This window comes from Crocodylus porosus, unplaced genomic scaffold (assembly GCF_001723895.1).
Source record: "Crocodylus porosus isolate Cpor-Errol unplaced genomic scaffold, CroPor_comp1, whole genome shotgun sequence".
NCBI classification, from domain to species: Eukaryota; Metazoa; Chordata; order Crocodylia; family Crocodylidae; genus Crocodylus; species Crocodylus porosus.
Window position 1 is genome coordinate 72,314,164 of NW_017728943.1, and position 18,087 is coordinate 72,332,250.

General features: G+C 40.8%; 1 protein-coding gene across 5 annotated transcripts in view; it reads right to left on the reverse strand.

The window, feature by feature from the left end:
- The window catches only part of CDC42BPA (CDC42 binding protein kinase alpha), a 333,906-nt gene that overhangs the window by 100,906 nt on the left and 214,913 nt on the right, over positions 1 to 18,087 (reverse strand). For all 5 annotated transcript variants that reach the window (XM_019549566.1, XM_019549565.1, XM_019549564.1 and 2 more), the window contains exons 8-11: positions 17,351 to 17,599; positions 11,838 to 11,917; positions 7,612 to 7,778; positions 6,427 to 6,549 (exon numbers count right to left, since the gene is read on the reverse strand). In XM_019549566.1, coding sequence (XP_019405111.1) covers positions 6,427 to 6,549; positions 7,612 to 7,778; positions 11,838 to 11,917; positions 17,351 to 17,599 — 619 coding nt within the window. The remainder of the gene's footprint in view (positions 1 to 6,426; positions 6,550 to 7,611; positions 7,779 to 11,837; positions 11,918 to 17,350; positions 17,600 to 18,087) is intronic.

The window sequence follows — 18,087 nt, forward strand, 5'->3', positions numbered from 1 at the left end:
ATTATTCCTCATTACCCCAGGTGGTGCTGGGGAGACAAGGGCTCTAACTATTTGCTGCTGATGTCCCCTGATGAGTTTGTAGGTAGCCACCAGGTCCCCCCTCAGCCTCCTCTTGCTGAGGCTGAACAGGTTCAGGTCCCTCAGTCTCTCCTTGTAAGGCCTGTCCTGCTGCCCTCTCACCAAGCAGGTGGCCCTCCTCTGAACCTTCTCCAGGCTGGCCACATCCCTTTTGAAGTGTGGCGCCCAATACTGGATGCAGTACTTCAACTGTGGCCTCACCGAAGTTGCATTGCGGGGGGAGTATCACCTCTCTGGACCAGCTTAAGATGCATCTTTAGATGCACGACAAGGTATGGCTGGCCTTGCTGGCTGTGGTCTGGCATTGGCGGCTCATGTTCATCTTGGAGTCCAGTCTGCCTCTGTGCTTTCAAGGAGGGAACTCCCCAGCCTGTATGCATGCTGTGGATTCCTTCTCCCAAGGTGCAGCACCCTGCAAGTGTTTGCGTTGAGCCCCATCCTATTCTTGTCTACCCACTTCTGTAGTCTGTCTAAATCTATTTGCAGCCTCTCTCTCCCTTCAAGTGTGCCCTCTTCTTGCTCCCAATATACTTGAGAAAGGACTTTTTGTTGTCCTTAATTCTGGTTAAGCACTGGAACAGGTTACCTAGAGAAGCTGTATAATCTCCATCCCCAGAAATTTTCAAGAGTTGGCTGAACAGACACTTACCTGGATAGTTTAGTGAAGGATGATTCTGCCTTGAGCAGGGGGCTGAACTACATGATCTTGTAAGGACCTTCTATCCCTACTTTTCTCAGGTCTAGACCTCTGTTTGTGTGCTAATTACATTGGACAGCACAGACTGATAAAAAAGGAAACATTTCCCTTCTACCTTTTTCCAACTCACAAATCTGTGATACTGAAATCCCAGACTCCTATTGTCAGTCTGCCCAACAAGCAATGTACGTCATGTATCTTCTTACAATTTATTTTGGTCTTGTTAAATAGGAAGATCTTGGAGGTTATAGCAGCTAAGGAGCTTTTTCTAAATTTCCTGAATCAATATAGGAGTGCATTCTGGATATAAGTTAATGAAATCAATGGATCATGTTATTGCAGCAAAATCATAGTATTAATGGATACTATTAACTATTACTTGTAGTGATCATTCTTCTAGTCAACTGTTTATTAGCCCTATATAGAGAGCACATGAATGAACTGATTTAGGTCCATGGCACTCTTTCTAGTACAAAAATCCATAGGAGAACTAAAATTCCATAGAAAGTTCAGTATTCACTGGAGGGTATGTTATCACAGGTGCAAGAGGGTCTGGACAACCATAAGTCATCCTCAGAATGATACTGAAATGCTAAGAGGCCAAGAGTTTTGCAGAAGCTTGAAAACTGTCACGTCTGAGGCAGACAATGGTGGAAGGCAGAGTAGATTTGCACCTTTTAGGCCCCAGACGTTAAAGAAAAGACATAATGCAGGATCTCAGCAATCATGTTTCCTGCCATGCCACACACACCTGGCAGGAGGAGCAATTGTGCCATCAGATCCCATTGCATCACAGTGCCAGTGCAAGTGCAACCTTAGGGAAGCTTGATTTATAGTCAGGGGTGCACATCATTATCATCTGACCAGGGCTCCTATCTGTGGCAGAACATGGTGTATTCCTGGTCTGGGAATGCCAGTAAGCTAATGGGGTTCCCATGTGCTCCCCTGGCTGGGGGACCTAATCATATGACTGGCACCCCTAGTAGGGGGAATGCATGGTGTACCCCCCAGCTGAGAACTCGCAGGGGTTTGGTCCCCAGCTGGAAGTCCGGAGCAGCTGAGGGGCCTCCCAGCCTCTGGTCCACAGGGGAATCTTGAAAGAGGCTCCAGAGTCTGGGAACTGGCCACAGGTTCAATTAAAGGCATGATAAGAACCAGCCACAAAGTTATTATACATATTTTGTGTAATAACTTTGTGGCTTATTCTTCATTTTATGACAACATTGACTGATTGAATGGATGATAGGTCACTACTTGAGACATGATTAAGCAGTTAATCATGTCTTCAGTGTAACATCTGTCAGGGGCCTTAGACTAACCAAAGCAGATATATATATATTTATATATAGCACAAGGTTTCATAGGCTGAAGCTCAAGAGGATGGAATACCTAAGGCAACAGCGCAGCAGTTATTGAGAACCCTCACTGTGCAGCTAAGAAGCTGGAATCTGCAAAGGAGTAAAGAAACCAGAACAAGCTGGGGACTCTGCATAAATTAACACCAACTCAGTCAGCATCAACATGTGCATTAAAATATAATGCACTCTTACTGTTTTCCCCAAGAGAAAGTATGATGCAGAAAAATTCATTTCTGACCAGGATCACAAAAACTTGCGGAATCCAAACTATACAGAATTCTTCTTTGACAGAGACGTCCTTAGAGTCAGGAAAGGGGGATGAAATCACACAGGTACAACCTTCCTCCCCTTCAAGCATCCTTTAAGACATCTGAGTGATTTTCTGATCCTTCTGTCCACTAGATGGCTGGCAATTTTAGTTGACTGGTTTTCTGATTATGTACCTTCTCAATAGCTAGGTTTATAATGGGCTGTTGGCCCTTAATTCTTCAGCATTTGGTAAATGCCCATTGTTTTTCCTGCACTTCTAATAAAAACAATGCTAACACACTTGTGTTTTGTTTGTACACCAGCATCACAGGGTACAAACAGCAATGTGCAGAGGTCATTTGTTAACTATTTACCGTTATACACCAGCAAAAAGAATTACAAAAAAACAATTAATTGTTCTAATTGTTAAGTTGACCTTTTTGTTCTCCGAAAGAAACATAACTATCATACTCAACTTCTTTGCAGGGCTGACTTATGATAACTGCTCCTGACAGTCAGGCTGTAATTGTATTGTGACACCTGAAATTCAATTGGTCCTTGCGGAACTAATCATTCTTAAATGACAAAATTCATATTAGAAAATCCCACAATTAAATTACTGGGAAACTGGAAATGCAGGCAAGACACTGGGGTACTTAAAATGTTGTCCAAGTTACTGGGAACTCAGAAGGTGCCAAGGCTGTACTTGTGAAAACCACAAGAAAGATAAGAATCACAGTGATGTTAGGTGTTCTGGTAGATGGTATAAAATGATCTCCTTGTGTTTTGTTCCAGAGGAAAGTTTTTCTTAAGGAGCAGTTGCTACTTTATATCCAGTAAAAACCTGTTTTTTCTTGCAATCAAAACTGAAAATGTGAGGTTGACTTGTATGAAGGGTCAACTTATAATCAGAATAAAGTAGGCAGTGACATAATTTAATGTTTTTTTACGGAATTGTAGATGTGATATCAAAAATAGGATTGAAAAAGTAATATCAAAATAAAAAATTAAGACAAAACTGTTCCAACAATTTTGTATCCAAAATGTTGGATCCAAAACCGAATCCTGACTTCTCAGATTAGGGAATGTTGATGCACAGTTTAATTTAAAACTACCTCCTTACCGATTAGACAGAGGGGGGTGCAGAGACAGGCAGCGGGAAATACAATTTGTTGGAGGTTACCTGTTTCAAAGCGTTCTTTTGTTTTCAGTTGCTGACACAGAAATGTCATTTAGAATGTCTCATTGTCACTGCTGATGAACCTCCAACGGCAACAAAAAGCATATCCATTCATCAGATACAAGATCTCCATCACAAAATCTTGAATCTGAAGATGGAGCTGGATTCCAGAATTTAGCTTGGGCTCACTTCTTGGAACAGGTGGTGTTTTCCATAGAACAGAACACTCTTCATAAATTATGCCTAATCCCTAAAACATGGATATATGCTTTACACAAATAATCATATGACACTTTTATCTCCCCCTGCTCCCACAATAGGATCCAGTTGTCATAATCATTTGATTCATTCTTCTGTCTCCACTTGTTTTGGCCAGAACAAAGCATTTCTGTACAACTAAACTCTCAGAAAATATCTGCATGTTAGGAAAACTCTATTACAGATTTTTAAAAAAAGAATCTTATCTTTTAGTTTTATTCCACTGCTGCAGCCAAACTTATGGATGCACTTTCAAGTGGCAAAGAAAACTATGAAATTGCACACTGGCTGACACACTTGATTCTAAACATATACTAATGGAAATAAGTACGACTATAATCAGAATCATGATCACAGTTGATGCTGTCTGAAATCTCAATATCCAAATTTAACTAATTCAGGAACATAGTACAAGCTGCTACAGCACCCAATAACTCTATAGGAAGGGTGAAAGGATGCCTTTTTCTTAAATCTCAGTATAAATTAGGCTCACTTGTAATTTTTAAAACATTTTAAGGCTGGCAGGCCAAAATTAAAATCAGCCTTCTTGTGCTTATGAACATAAGCAAGGTTGTGGAAGTAAAAAAACTCACTTTATTATCTGCATACATTAATGCAGCATGGAACAGGCATGCATGGTTAGATGTGCCATTGTCTACACATGTCTGTGTGCCTGTGACTCTGCACTAAATAAATAAATAAATAAAATTAAAAAAAATTGAGCACTATTTTGTTATTATCTACAACAATTAAACCAAGTGAATGCTTTAATTTGTTTCTGAAGAATACTGGTGGGAAACATTAGTAACATGTAAAAAACTAGTATTCTCATGGAATTTCATTTAGGGCTTCATTCACATTGGCACAAATTAGAAACAAATCCATTTAAGTTAATACAGCTGCCCCAGCATAAACCAGTAGGGTTGTGCAAAGCTTTGGTCCTTGATTCAATTTGGTGGAGATTTGGCCCAATTTGATGGTTGAATCTCTGAATCTGAATCAAATCAGAGGACTTCCGGTCCACTTCCGGGTCCACTGGAGAGTGCGTGAGGAGCTGCCCACGCAAGCCCCCAGCTCAGTGACTGGTATCTCTTGGGTTTGGGGAGCCCACCTGGGGTCCCCCTGTGGCCAATTGCCAAGTCAGCAGTTGACCAGAAGTACTTCCAGTCCACTTCTGGGTTCACCACTGAGCACACTGGGGCCCCTTCTTGCGCTCCTGTGGGATGCTCCATCTGCCCCAACATCATGCTAGTACCTCGAGTATGTCAAAATTGCTGATTCTCTGAATCAGCAGTGAATCTTCAGGTTTGGATTCGGCCAAATTGAATCAGGGACAGTGATCCGAATCAAAGAATCGAATCACCGTCCCCAATTTGGGCCGAATCTGAATTGAATAGGGCCCGCTTCGCAGAACCCTATAAACCAAGCATAAGGAAAATCAGGGTCTTAGCAAGAAGTGTGTACAAGCTGGTAGACAGAATTTAAAAGAAACAATTTCCTCAGTAGTAGCTGCTGAACACTGCATTGAAGATGGGTGTGAAAAAGGTTTACCTTGTGAAGCCGGGAGGTGGCAGGATGCTGCCCAGAGGAGCGAAGCCAGCAAAAGTGATACAGTTCAAAGAGAAAAAAGCGGACCAGCTGGAGGGAGCCAGGAACGGCTCCTGCGTTGGCTTGGATGTACTTTGTACAGGCACGCTAGGGTTGATGGGCCAGCTGGATGCCTGGAACTGGGCTAAAAACCCCGGCAAAACACCAACCTAGGGGACTGGAAGTGGAGCCCCCAGAGAAGCAAGGAGGGCGAGAGCCCACGGGAAATCCACAAGGGATGCCCTGGTGGGTACCCCAGGAAGGAGTCGCCCCAGGACTTCATAGGCAGCCTAAATCAGAGGTGCCGTCCACGGAGCCACTGTGGACAGCCTTGACCTCTGACAAAGACTGGAGCCTGGTAGAACACAGAGGCACAGCAAGTCAGCCGCAGCTGACAGACAACCAAATCCAACCCCAGAAGAGGAGCAAGGCACCAGGGAACAGGGCGGTGCCAAGCACAGACGCTACATAGATGAAGAAAGAGGGCCACCAGAGACGCCCACAAGGAAAGGCAGTATCACTATAGCCATCAGACCTGGTGGACTCGAGTGTGGCGAAAACCTGGCACACCATCCTCAACGACGAATGGTTCCATCACGGTTGGCAGTAGGTGGGGTGTAGGGGAGGCGGAGCCCCATGAAAGAGCCGCAAAGGGAGCCACCCAGGGGAAGCATCGGGGAGGCTGGACCAGAACGCTGTCCTCCCAATTGAAATAAACTCAAAGACGTGGCAGGCGAGGCTCCTGGTGCATCACCCCAAAGTCACCTGGTGACTGCCCATTTGTCCCGAAGAAGCCACAGCAAGGCTCGAGTGGAAGTTGCATGCAAAATGTCCGGTAAAGAGACATGGGAGATTACAATGGGCATGAAAAGAAGGTTGAAAAACTCTTGGGAAGTCAGTACTACAATGAAATAGAACATTTTTATCTATAAAGAAAATCAACTGTCCCTTGAGATTCATCACTTCTACATTATGTGTCTTCTGCACTGACAATTTTACCATAAATACCTAAGACTTACCTGTTACCTGCTTTCTTAGCTTTTCAATTTCTTCTTTTAAGCTTTTAATTTCTAGATCTTTGCTTGCTGTTATTGGACCATCCACAGTTGAATACTGTAGAGCCTGGACTGTCTGTGTTGACTCTAAGAACAAACAACAAGACCATGAGATAATATACAGTTTTCTGACAGCTTAAGGAGTCATGAAGTGATACTATTGATAAGTGAAGAGTTGCAGAGAACTGTGTCTACTGAGACACATTAAGCAAACACATTGGAAGTCAAGATATTCAACGCTGCTGCCTGAGTTGTGGCTACAAAATGTGTCTGTGTAACCATATGCAAGCAGGAAACCAGAACAAAAATAAAGAAACAAGGGTTCTTTCAGAAAATCCAAACAATCCATATATTTGAAAGCCTGAAAAGATCTTAAGAAGAAAAAAAATAAGAGTTTCACTTTTTCAAAAGAAGAAAGAGCAGTATGCTGTATCTTGTGTTCACACCAATGAGCACTGGTTTGTAGGGTTCTTTGGTAATTTTGGTTTAACAGCTTTCTCCAGTTGTTCATAAACTTTGATATGGCCCAATACTGTGAGTAGCCCCCTGACATAAAAGAGATTACTTTCATAAAACCTCAGTGTGCTCAGCTCTGATGAAGACTGCCTTGTATTTGAAAGCTTGTCTAAATTTATCCCAACCATGCAGTTAGTCCAATAAAAGATATAACCCGCAACAATCCTGGCCTCACATAATTCCCAGACAGTCATGGCTACAATTTCACTCCAACACTATCATTACTGTCATACAAAGATAATAATGTGCACAAAGTTTTTCTAGGATTGAAATTGAATCTACGATGTCCACTTGCTAAGTGTGAACACTTATTCAGCAGGAGCCAAATGTACAAATCTATATTTTTTCTCCCCATATTTTAAGACTGTAGTCTTTACACTCAATATAATATCATTGCTTTGGCAAATTCAGCCCCTTTTAATAAGTGGCATATGTGGGACAATGGAGAATAAAAATAAAATATTTCATTTATCAACAGACATCATAAAGTGGATTATGTTTCCAATAAATTTCCAATATGAAACATTTCAGGGAATATATAATTATTTTTTCCCTATAGTATTAAACACAATTCACAAAACTGCACTCTCATCCATCTAAAAAGTAATAAAATAATTCTTTTAATTTCTTTACCTTGTAGTTTTCTACTAAGTTCAAGTTTTTCTTGTTCTAGTCGCCTTATTCTCCTCTCATAGGCTTCTGTTGCTAGGCTGTCCTCCAAGGTCCTCTGAATATTGGCATCAAGATCCATAGAGGGTGGTCCAGCTGAAAGTCTTAGACAACTGCGGTCTGAGAGCACACTGAAAAATATTTTTTTAATACAAGTAAAAAAGTAGAAAAATTAAAAAACAATTGACTAGACAGGTAAACAATTGTTTTAAATGTTAATTACTGTAAAAATAAACTCTCACAATGGTTACTGTAGCAACTTAAATAGTAAAGCAATACAACATATCTTCTAAATACAATTTTTAATTTACATACAAGTAAAAAAATTCTTCATTAATGATAAGTACTAAAGATTGTCTAAAATTTGTCATTAAAACCACAATCATGTTCTGAAGGGTTAACAATCGTAAGCTATAAAATAATGTTAACAAATCTGAGTGAATTAATTTTAGATAATATTTGCCAAATATTACTTTGAAGGGCAGAAGCACAATATCAATTTTTTAGTATTAGTAATAAACAAAAGTGGGTCTGTGTTTTGGTTTTAGCTTCAACATCCAACTTCTCCTGGATGTCTATATTAATTTTTCATATGTAATGTGTGTTCATTGTTATACTTAGAAACCTTAGGATTTGTAATCGATGCATTTCCAGATATTTTTGCTTCAAGCACTTGATCTTGGAGGCTCTTGCCCTAGCAGTAAGCATATTAGAGCCCCTGAAGACTGACTTCAAATCCTAGGCGAACATTGCCTAGGACTGCTTTACCAAATGCAGCAACTTTCAGTTCAGGCTTTTGCAATAGGATGGTGCTTTGTAAAGGTGTGTTTAGGAGTTTCAGGTGTCTGCCTTGCAGATGTCAGGTACAGAGATTTTCTTGTAGAATACACTGAAGTAGCTAGTGCTCAGGTAGAATGAGTGCTGTCCATGATTACTATTGGCAGATCTACTTTAGAGGCCTCAGAAAGCAGTGTAAACTGGACAGCCTCTAGGCTGAAACTGCTTTACCTTTGGATCTTTCAGTCAAAGACATGAAAGCTTTGTCCTGTGACAATAAGAAAGACAAGACTCTTTGTATCAGTCAAATGTAGCGATGCCCCAACTCTCAAATGGCTGTGAAAAGATTTTTGTAGGGTCTTTAAAGGCCTCATTAACTCAGAAAGATTGTTGCAACATTTCTACCAGTCTGAGAGAAAACTCCTCCAAAGAGATTTGCAGCACTTGGGAAATATATCTCATAATGGTCACAAACACCTCTGAAGTTGTCCATCTAAAGTGCTGAATGACAGCTGCATTAGGGGAGGAAGAGGAGAGTGGGGTTGTGTCACTTTCTGATGAGAAGCCCAAGGCTACAAGAGTCACAAATGGAAGGGCAGGAAATATTCTTAAAGCAGGTGGCTAGAAACCAGGATATCCTTTCAAAGGAGTACCGTATTTTGATACAGCCTGAGTGTGTAGAACCCTGATTGTCTCTGGAATTGAAAGAAGAAACCAATGAAGAACCCAAAACTGGGACAGTTCCCTAAATGGGACCAGAACCTGTGGATGTATGGAGAACAGAGGAGATTCTGGCTCTGGCTGCCAAGTTGTGTGGAGACATGAAGTAGAGATGGTGAAGATGTCAATACTGCTGGATAAGATAGGAAGCTTGAAATGATTGAGGCTAACTCATGATAAGTGTGAAATGGAGTTTCACAATGTTGGAACCAAAGCAATAGATCTGCCCTGAATGGGCAGTGGCCACCTGTCTGTGTTTTCTTGGTACAGCTGGAGTGATTTCTATGGAACTGTAGTGCTGTATCAGAATATCAATGCCAGAATGATGTTGAATTTCATTAGAATCCATACAGGGCCATTAAATCTTGGAATGGGAGGTATGAAAAGATGATGGTCTATTCAAGAGCCATGGGACAGATACCTCCTTCTGGAGCAATACCTAGGTCTGCACACAAAAGAGGCTTTTCAGGTGTGGAAAAGGAAGACTGTCTCATTGACAGGGAAGTGGCAACCTTAAAGAGTCTGTACCCACCAGATTTGTGTGCTCTGGATCACTAGCCAACACTGTGGACTTACCCGGGCAAGTGAAAGATTTCCAAATGGAGCAAGAGTCAGCTGAACCATAAAGATTCCTAACATGCAGATCTGCAGCACTGCAGTGTGGACAGAGTTTAAATCCTGGATATCTAGGGAATACATGATTTTTGGCAAGAAAGAAAAAAAATTCTGGGAGAAAAAGAATTACAAAACAGTGTTGACAGGAAGGAGAAAATGAATTGTAGAGGTTAGCTCAGCTGGTTAGAGCCTAGTACTAATAACACCAAGGCTGCAGGTTCAATCCCAGATCGGATCCTTTCCACCCTTACTTATCTATGGTTAAAGTGTCAAATGGCACAGGCAGGAGGACCTGAGGCCTTACTGAAAAGGACAACAGAGACATAATACAACCAAACTATGAAGCGAGGAAGAAATTAAATCTTGAGGTGGGTACAAAAGTAAGATAAAAATGAGAGAATAGGGGGTTTCAGAGGGAGATACAAAAGTATCTCAAACCAAGGAAATTGAGGAAAAAAAGTGTAGTAGGAAGTGCACACTGCCATTCATGCCCTTGGTGTGGAGCACAAGGAGATGCAGGATGTGCATGTGCAATATGGGTTCTGTTATGGCAAAAGCCTCCAAGCTCAAAATCTTAAGGAGTATTTGTGCCCACTGTGGAAATTAAGGCTGTGGAAGCTTTGGCAGCTGATTCAAGTCAGAGGAGATTCAGCCCCATTTGGCGACCAAATCTCCAAATCTGAACTGAATCAGTAGATGAGTTAAAAGGTCTGAATCGAATCAGAAGTCTCTGAATTGATTCAGAAAAGATTCAGTGCTGCTTTGGAGATTCAGCCATACGCTAAACAAGCAGCAGTCCTCACCATGCATGGTATGGATTGCTGCCTGTTTAGTCTATGGCTGAATTTTCAGATCCGATTCAGCCTAATCAAATTGGGACAGTGATTCAAATCTCACCTAATAGAATCACTGTCCCTTCAAATTGGCTAAATCCAAATCCGAAGCGAATACTTGACGCTTCGCACAGGCCTAGTGGAAATATGCATATGGAACAGCACTTGAAGGAGAACTATATGAAAGAAATACAAGAATTCTGATTCTGTAAACATCTATGTAACACCTCAAATTTACATTTGTGGGTAGTTCCTTTGAAGCAAACTGGATTTCTCATGCAATTAACATTAAGCACAATCATGTTTGCAGAGTCACAGCCTTGACTTTTCTGCACTTTCAGATTGTCTTTGTATGTAAATGCTGACTGCTGGTAAACTTACAACTTACATGAATTAATTGCCATGCTCAGCTCAGCAGTAGCTAGTATCATATACTAGCAGTGAATTAAACCCTGAAAATCTCCATGTTCAATTTCCTTCCAAGGACTCATTTCTTGTAGGAAAAATACAAACCTCAGCCCAAATAAGTTGAATGGCTTCTCCATCCTATTAATATTTAAGAGGTATGAAACCATACAGGAAAAATAGCTTAGAATATTTTTTCAATTCTCTGGGTCTCCCAATAAACCTTATTTTATTTGTGTCTTTTAACATAAAATTCATTTATCGGCCGAGAGCTAGCACAGGGTCTCAAAATAAGACTTAACTGGGATACAAGTTTTATGCTGGTTCTGTGCAGACGAGTAAACTGTACCCTAGACCAAAGGTTTTCAACCTTCTTGGATCAGTATTGGTGACCGAATCTGGGGGGTGGGAGGAGAGGTGGCACGCAGCTGAACATGGAGCAGTGGCAGCCACTGTATGCAAGCTTCCCCTGCCCCCCGCATCTGGCTGGCACCTGTGCAGCAGTATGGGATGGTGCTTGGCAGTGCTCTGTCCCCTGCCCATGTGTACCCCATAGGGCCTTCTCAAGTACCCCTGGGGGTACACGCACCTCTGATTGACAACCCCTGCCTTAGACAGTTGGATCCTTGGGACAAGGGCTGATTTTAGCTGCTTCCTACAGAACACCAAACACATAATAAATAATGTGGTTCATAAACCAATTTCCCCAAAAGCTGAGTACCATTGGTCTTCCCTTTTTTTTTCTTCTATAGTTTGTCTATACTTGTGGCACACAATTGATAGAAGAGTATTAGATACATATATGTGCCTTACTTCGATTATAGAAGAACTCCTACTTACCAACTACTTGTATAAGTGAAACCCACAAAAGGTAAATGATGACCAGAAAATGCAGTGTGTGATGGAGGAGGCATCGTTTCCTAGAAGATAAAGGAAGACCTAGCTAAGTTAGATTCTACTTGTTTTGGAAACATATTACTGGATTTTAATCAGTCATTAAAGATGAATACTTCCATTTTATTAACCAAATCCATAATGATCTTTATCTAAAGTCTACATATGAAACAGCAGCCTGCAAATTTGGCTTTAAATTAAAAAAGATAAAAGAACTCTTCAGAAAAGAGATTATTTTAAATCAAAATATATATAATTAAAAGTAGTAGGTTATTATGCGAGCGGCAAGGATTTTGTGTGGGTAACTTCTTTGACTGGACCAACTGCATATTTGGGAGATCTTAAGATAAGTTTTTTGGCACCACACACACTTCCTCAGGTCACCTCAGGCTACCTTGTAACCTAAAGCTTGTCTAAGATCTCTTTCAACTATGGAGCTGATTCAATAAAAGATACCACTCCAAGAAGTCCTTGCCTCTTGCATATTTACTGGACTGTCATGCCTACAATATCTAATAATTATGGAAATTAAAAGCTGACTCCTCTTCTTTTTCCCCAAACAACTTCCAAGTTTATCTTAGTGCAAAAAGAAACATCTTGCATCTCTCCTTTAATTCCTGCAACTCTTGAGTCAAAATGCTTTCCTCCCTGTGGAGTGTGTGAGCCCCTCTCTCCTGGTGACTCTGTAGTGAGAATGACACGCAGAGAACTTGCTAGTAAGAAATACACAGGAGGACTGAGGCACCCTCCTTTACAGGACTCCTATTTCCTGGCAGGCTGGAAAGCACAAGTAAAGTTCAAGACTTGAACACTGACCCAAGTAGATGGAGAGTAGCATGTATGCTAAATTTTTTGGCATCTGTTGATAGCCTCTTCAAGAAGATTTATGCACATGTACTCTAGATTCCTTCTAGCTGCTTTTTATGCAGTTGCATCATTTTAGACCAGAAAAGCTAATTAAGAAAAATACTGCATTGAAACAGCCTGAAATTTAAGAACAGGTAATAAATTGAACTTTCTCTGAATGAACAAAAGAGGCAAGATTCTAAACTGAGGCAAGAACCAAAGCAAGGAATCAAGAAAGTGTTTGAATCCTTGCATTTCATCTCATCCTTTCACATTCTCACTTGGAAATATTTATACTCAGATAATAAACAAACTGTGAAAATGACATTAGATGATAAAAAATTACATTCTGCCAAATTAAACTATCAAAATTTAGAAAAGCAATGTTTAACTGGAGACAATCTTTAGGCAGGCAAAGACAAGTTTGGTAAATGACCAGGGAGCACACCAGATACTTGGAAAATTGAAATTCTGATGTCATCGGGCATTTCTAAATTTCATAATGTTTAAATCTGGATAGTCTCTATTTACTAGCACAGAACTTCTCCATAAGAACAACTAAGAACACAGGACTGGAAGGGGCCTGCTTGTCCTCTGCTAATGCCCTGCCATTGCAATGATAAAGAATATCTGGTTAATACATACTCAAGAGGATACTAGGAAGAGGACCATGTCCCATGCTAGAGGAAGGTAAACCTCCTCACATGGTCCTTGCCAATCTGACCTAGGGAAAAAAATTCCTTCTTGACCCCAAATTTAGCAATCAATATGACTCTGAGAAAAAAAGCAGGAGCCTCCATCCAAGAGCCTCTGTTTTCTAAGAAGTGTCAGAAGCACCAGTGAAGGCCAGGACTATCCCTTGCCACCAGCCTTAGCTGTAGCCAATGTCCAGTGCTTCAAAGGAATGCCAGCTCCCCTCTTCCTCTTTTTCCCCCCACCTCCCCCAATAAAAGAACTGCCTAAACCAGTAGCATTTGTGGAGGACCAGGGGAATTTCTTCCTGGTTCTTACAGGGGACAATTAAAAGTCCTGAAACATGGGATTGCCAAGCACCTATAACACAGCAGGAATTACCTGTATAACCCAACACAAGGGTTGCAAATACTCAGTTCCATGCATCATACATACTAACTCTTGACAGTTCTCACCTGATGCTGGGAAAGCAATATACAATAGAAATATCCAATTTCACAACAGCAGGGAGGTACTGGGCTTAATACTGAGGTACTAAGTTACTCACACTGATGAAATGCCATGCAAAACATCAGTGAAAAAAAACTATGTAAAATAGCTGAAAATAGTTTGGATTAAAAAAGTCCTTTTATACTTAATTATCTAAAGTGGGGGTGGGGAAGTGGGGAGAGAAGAGGGGCAGCCTTTTTGGCAGGTGTGCCACATATTAGCCCCACACCTTCCCCAACTGCCACTAGAGACCTCTTCCCCTGCCCAATCTGCTAATCAGGTTTCTGCTCTGTACTCACTGCCTGATGTGCTGCTCAGCTTTCTACTCCCTGCTGGATCTGATGCTCTGTTTCTACTCCCTGCTCTATCTGTCACTGTGCTGTCCCTCCCCTCCCTAATCTGTTGTGTGCCACACAGAGGTTGCCCATGCCACTTGTGGCATCCGTGCCCCACCCCCCGCAGCCATCCTGGATCTAAAGTATTAATCACACTGTTCAGAATTTCTTCAGTATCATATTAATATTATTGTTATTGCAATCTCGTAGTCATCCCTTCTAAAAACAATGTGAATTTAGTATAAAAAAATCTAAGCAGAATTATCCCATTTTCCCAGAGTCAAACACTTCAGGCATTGCCCCCAGGTCCTGCACTGAGATACATGAGCACAGACTCCCGTAGAGTCCCACTCAGGTCACTGGGTCTCCACAGGAGTGCAGGGATCCACACTAACAGATCGCATTGCATGAATGGTGACTTTATTTGTTTCTACTTCCTCAAACAAAACAGAAATTTAAACATGATACTGTTTCAAAGCAGAGAGTGAGCTGGGGGTGGGGAAGGGAAAGAGGGAAACAGCAGTTAAAGTAAGCCATCAAAAACACTCTAAAGTAAAAAATTACATAAAGGTGAAAGGATACCTATCTACAGATATGTAGCTACAAAGTAACAGATCCAGTTTTAATAATTCTTCAAGATTTTTGATTCTTTGCTGACTGTTGTGCTGAAATGTGTATGAAATCAACCTATAATTGAATCAGCAATCCTATATGTTTAATCTATTGTACACACAACAGCTATATTAAAATGTCATTAAGCCTGTATGTAAAGTTAGCTGGGAAATACTAGAATGAAGGTTGCCTTTATTTTGCACTATAATGGTTAGGCAGGAGTAGATAACCTTTAAATACAATTGCATGAAGAACCGCCATCCTCCAATCAACTACATATCCAACAAACCACCCACAATCACTACGAACAGAAGTAATTTACCCTTTTCAACAGGAGAGGGGCAGTTGCCACTCAGGAGAGCTGTTGCCCTGCAAGTGTTACCTTTGCATACCCCCCCTTGCACAGCGATTCTCAACCAGGGTGCTGCAGCACCCTGGGGGTGCCGTGAAATCCTTTTAAGGGTGCCAGAGGAAGCCACACAATATTAGCACTGGTAGGCATGCAAACAAAGTTCACAAGATAAACCCAGAGACATCAAATAGGAATTCATAATGTTGAAAACATTCTGACCTGTGGTGGATTTCCTGAGTTTTTTGCAATACAAGAATTACTCAAATTACTTCTCTGTAGTCAAAAATGAGTGAAAAGTAAGAGCCAGCATTTTCTGAGGGGTTCCTGGAGCTGAAAAAAGAGTGCCTCAAGTCTAAAAAGTTTGAGAACTGCTGCCTTAGTAATACAAACCAGCAAAATCACTTTAAAATTAAACCTCTGTAAAGCAGGCTTTAAGTTGCAACAGTTTTGCTACACTTGTGCCACTATAGGAGCATGCAGAGGGTAACAGGTACTTTTTATCCTGTTACAGATCAATTGGGTTGTCATAACCACACAGGGATCAGTTACAATTAGAGTGGTGTAGATAATCATTTACGGTTTTTGACACAGGAAACCTGCCTCATTTAGTGTGCAAACAGGACCCGTATCATTCAATGACATAACTATTCAGTATTTCCTTTAATCCTCAGCACTAAGTGAAGTCCCAAACCTCATTTATTTAAATCCTGCATGGAGTAAACAAAAACAAACAAACAAAAAACCCCTTCATAAACTTTTCTGTGGTGCTTACTATGGCCTCTGAACAACTATGGTAACTAATGGTATCTGAACAACTCACATCCATTAATTCATTTTCTCACAACACCTCTGTGAGGTAGGAGGTATTACCGCCCCCAATTTGCAGATGGGAAATTGTGATGCAAAGTCCAATATTTGCAACAGAAGTGTAAAGTGTCCACTTACTTTGGGTGCATGGAGCCAAGTTTTTCAGGGGTCCTGAGAATGCACTGATCCTACTGGTTTCAAAAGTTGCTGTACAGGCTCAGCAATTCTGAAAAATCAGACCCCTGGTGTTTCAAGTTAGGCATCTAGAAAATGTCTAAACAATAATGGTGCGATCCAGTTTGAATTTGGAAGTACATATCTTTGACCTCCCAGGCCGTATGCAGACATGCAAAGGCATGAGTTTGTAACAGCCCAAAAAGTAGCAGTGCAAATTTGTGTCACTTTGTGCCTCAGCACATACCTTTGCATGTGTACTTTGTTGCAGAACACATTGTCCTGCTTTGGGCAAACTTCCCTTGCCCAGCTCCTCCTGGTTTCTGGCACACTGGGGCACAAATGAAATAGTAGAGACGCTCTGGCTGGCAGCCAAAATGTCTTGCTGGAGGACCAAGCCTTCACCTGTTCCAGTGCACACTATTTTCCTGTGTTCTGAGACATTTTTTTTTTTTTGCTACCAGGAAATCCTAAGCCCCTACCTACATTTCAAAATTCCTGTTCAAAACCATAGAAGTATTAAAGCTACTCAAATAAACATCTAGAAAACATCTACATAGTGGCAAAATTACTTATTTTCACTAGTCGTGCCCCTGAGGGTGACCGAACAGCTTGAACTCAGGCTTCCCAAAAATTCAATCCAAAGCAGAAGCCAACCTTGAAAAATTTCAGTCATAAGGATTACAGACTGGCGAAATTTTAACCAGTTATGAATAGAGGGCAATAATGGGGAGAGTCATGCAACCCTGCATATAAGCATCGATGACGTTCCACCAGCAACAGTTTTTATGGGGCACACCACTTTCTGTCCATACGGTGCTGCACTTACACAGCCGTTATTTCTCCTGTATGGATTTTAAGGGCCTGTTCCTGCAAAGAGTAAACTATATTTGTAATTTGCCTCACATGAGGATTTGCTGAGCATTCTCAAGAACCCAAGCCAAATTTATAGTATTAAGTCTTTGCAAGATCAGGCTCCAAATAATCAAGTTTTTCATTTTTTGGAAAAACAAAGATGCCTACCTACTAATGGTATTAGAGAGTATATTGCAGCATGACTGAAGTAACCTGGAATTAAAATGTCAATTTTTGAATGAGCATAAAGGAAATGAGGAATGGAAGGAAAAAAGATTTATCATTCATATACTTACAGAGTTTTTTAAGCAATCATCATCCACATCAAAGTTTGATGTGTCAGTTGGGCTGCTGACTTCAGGGATGTAAGGTGCTTCACAGTTCCGAATGTTATCCCAGTCAATCCCAGCAAAAAATGGATGGTTCTTAAAGTCTTCAATCCCATTTTGCCCAAGTCGATGCTCCCTACTGCAAATGAGCCTTCGGATGAGGTCCTTTGCATGTTCTGAGACATCTGTTACTTGTGCAGGAAACTGAAATCTCTCCTTGAAGAATAAAACATGGAAGGATAGTTTATTATCAAGAAAAAGCCAAAAAAGTCAGATTCCTTAGTGAACATTTCTGTAAAGAAATAGAGCTTTGTAAATACCCAGGCTCTTATGGTTAAATGAACATAATAAGGTTTCTAGGAAAAAGACTTACCCAGATGACCAAAAATACTGAAAATGTTATAACTGTCCTCTGCTTTTTGTTTATTTAGAGTCTCATGTACATTTTTGGATTATATCTTTACTTCCAGGTGGAAGAAAGTTTAAAAACCCCTTCTTTAAGCCAACAAATGGATCCACAAGAAAGAACTGGAGAAAAAGAAGTGATGTAACGTAGCCAAACCTTAGTCCTTGCAGTGAATTATGGAGTACTCTTATATATCCAGATTTTTAGTTTGAACTACTTTATCCAAAAATAAAACCAGCTGAAATTCATTATCAGAAACTGTAACGTATGGAGATCATATTTATATTCAGGATTTATG